Source organism: Camelina sativa, chromosome 7 (genome assembly GCF_000633955.1).
Source record: "Camelina sativa cultivar DH55 chromosome 7, Cs, whole genome shotgun sequence".
NCBI classification, from domain to species: Eukaryota; Viridiplantae; Streptophyta; class Magnoliopsida; order Brassicales; family Brassicaceae; genus Camelina; species Camelina sativa.
In genome coordinates this window covers 31,151,150-31,153,242 of record NC_025691.1, presented here as the reverse complement: position 1 = coordinate 31,153,242, position 2,093 = coordinate 31,151,150, and the positions used below count along the sequence as shown (strand labels likewise).

The following is a 2,093-nucleotide window of genomic DNA, read 5'->3' as shown; positions in this document are numbered from 1 at the left end:
TGTAAAAATAGCATTAAATTCATCAGAAATCTTAATGAAAACCTTTATCAATTACTTTGAAAATAGAAAAATCAAAAGTTATTTACTAAGAATATTCATTCAACTTTTTAATTATCATAGTAGTAGTAATATACAAATTACAAAACTCTCACCAGTCACACCAAAATAAAATAAAAAAGCAAAAAAAGGAGGAAAATGTATTATACATGTGTCAAAATTATATTGGTTTACTAATAAGAGTTTGACCTTCTAACAGACCTATTCAATTTCTTTGACAAAGCCTCCAAAACTTGCCACGTGGCATCTCCCTCTCTTAAAGGAACATTAAACACAAGGGCCCTCTTAACAGACTCATCCTCCAAGTTTCTCTGTATGACAGACAAATTAGTAGCCGCCACGTGTTCCAAAATCTCCCCTAGCTTTCCCACGTCTCTCTCCGCCACTGTGAGCGAGATATCCGGCCAACGCACGGCGGAAGGAAACGGCAAACGAATCCCGTCGGCTATAATCACGGGAACACAGCTGAGAGCCACCGACTCGACAAGTCTTGGACTCCACGGTGCCCACCCGAGAGGACACAAACAAAAAACAGAACGAGCTATCTCTGACTGGTAACCGGCGAATCTTTGCCGTTGGAGATAAAACCTCCGGTCACCGCCGTAACTCCGCCATATTTTAGTCCTTACTCTCCTGATAAGTTATAAAAATAAAGTAGTTCAATATATACATTTTTATGCGTGTATAGAGAGAGATAAGAGTGTTTGTTTACTTGCTATAGAAGCGACCACTGATGTTTTTGGGATGAAGCTCCATCTTGCCCCGGAAAAAAACCCAAATGTCTCGTTCTTTATTTACCGGAATATTCTTTTGAGTCTTTTGTAAACTTTCCGGTGAGATGTACGGTGGTATCACAACGTTCTCTACTTCTTGGCATGGATGGTTATATGTAACACCAAAAGTTTGCAAAACTATAGAGTTTCTCAAGATATGTGGTACTCCATCAGCAATAGCTCTATCCTCCTTCACAACCAAATAAAGTTTATTAAGTATAAATAAATAAATGTTTATATATGTAAAAACTTGGCAAATCCTTTTTTGAACTAACCATGGTGTGGAAACAAGAGCCAAAGTCGTGTGTAGCCGTGAAGACGTGGTCAGAGCCATTGTTTCGATTCCAAAACGGGTATTGAGTCGAGATGAGCTTAATCGCTTCATCGATAAGTGATCGTGCGTGACCAATCGCGGGAAAGCCATTGATGGTGCTGAAGTTGCAAGAGACATAGACTGGGACGAAGAAGAAATCGGCTTCGTAAGGATCTTTCGTGCCTACTTCTTCATCGAGGCTGAGCAACGCCTTGTGGAGAGCCACCTCCGCGGCAAAGAGGTGGTTGCTGCACCTGTCGTTGGCTAACCAGTCTTTGTTGAACTTTGAAGGTAAGTCATACACGTAGATTTTCAAATTGTTGAATACATCTAGGGAAATTTAAAAAAAAAAAAAAAAACATAGTTATGACAAGATTGTTCAACTAAAACGTGAAGTAGACGGGACCGAAACCTAGACTTATCTCGATGCCTATAGATAGTCTTAAGTCTTCATGAATCTACTAGAAAGCATGATGGATTCATCTCTATATATGTACCTGTTCTGATGTTGGGACGTTGAGGGGCAAACCCAAGTTTGTGGTCATGAATTTTAGATTCAAACATGGCACGAGAAGCGAAAAGCTTTGGTTTAGGGTTAGTAAGAAGAGGGTTTGATCGGAGAGGAGAATACTTATCTTCTTGATCTTGATCTTGATCTTGATCATGGTCGACAAAAAAGGAAGCAAGAAAATAGAGAGTAAGGGAGAAACAGAGGATCCATTTGTAGTATTGTTTGAAACAGAGACTTTTCTCTGTTCTTCTCTGTTTATGCGTTAGCATCGTTCTTGTTTTGCCGGGACGAATCTTACGGCCTGAGCTGGTTGTTCAGTTCGAAACATGTGATTGTTGGGATGGAGTTAATAGGGTTTTGAGTTGGTGAAGAGGGGTTTTCGGATTCGGGTTTGGGAGATGAAGTGGAGATTAAGGAATGGTGAAGGTGGAACAACAAT

The 2,093-nt window shown here is 40.0% G+C and overlaps 1 protein-coding gene across 2 annotated transcripts in view; it reads right to left on the bottom strand.

Moving 5' to 3' along the window:
• Window positions 1–2,085, bottom strand: part of LOC104703611 (probable glucuronoxylan glucuronosyltransferase IRX7) — a 2,991-nt gene extending 906 nt beyond the window's left edge. Inside the window, exons 1-4 of one of the 2 annotated variants that reach the window (XM_010419651.2) lie at window positions 1,641–2,085; window positions 1,106–1,473; window positions 770–1,020; window positions 357–690 (exon numbers count right to left, since the gene is read on the bottom strand). In XM_010419651.2, the coding sequence (XP_010417953.1) occupies window positions 357–690; window positions 770–1,020; window positions 1,106–1,473; window positions 1,641–1,923 (1,236 nt within the window). In that variant the 5' untranslated portion in view covers window positions 1,924–2,085. Of the gene's footprint in view, window positions 1–94; window positions 691–769; window positions 1,021–1,105; window positions 1,474–1,640 lie in introns of those variants that run through there. The other variant, XM_010419650.1, reaches the window with a different exon arrangement.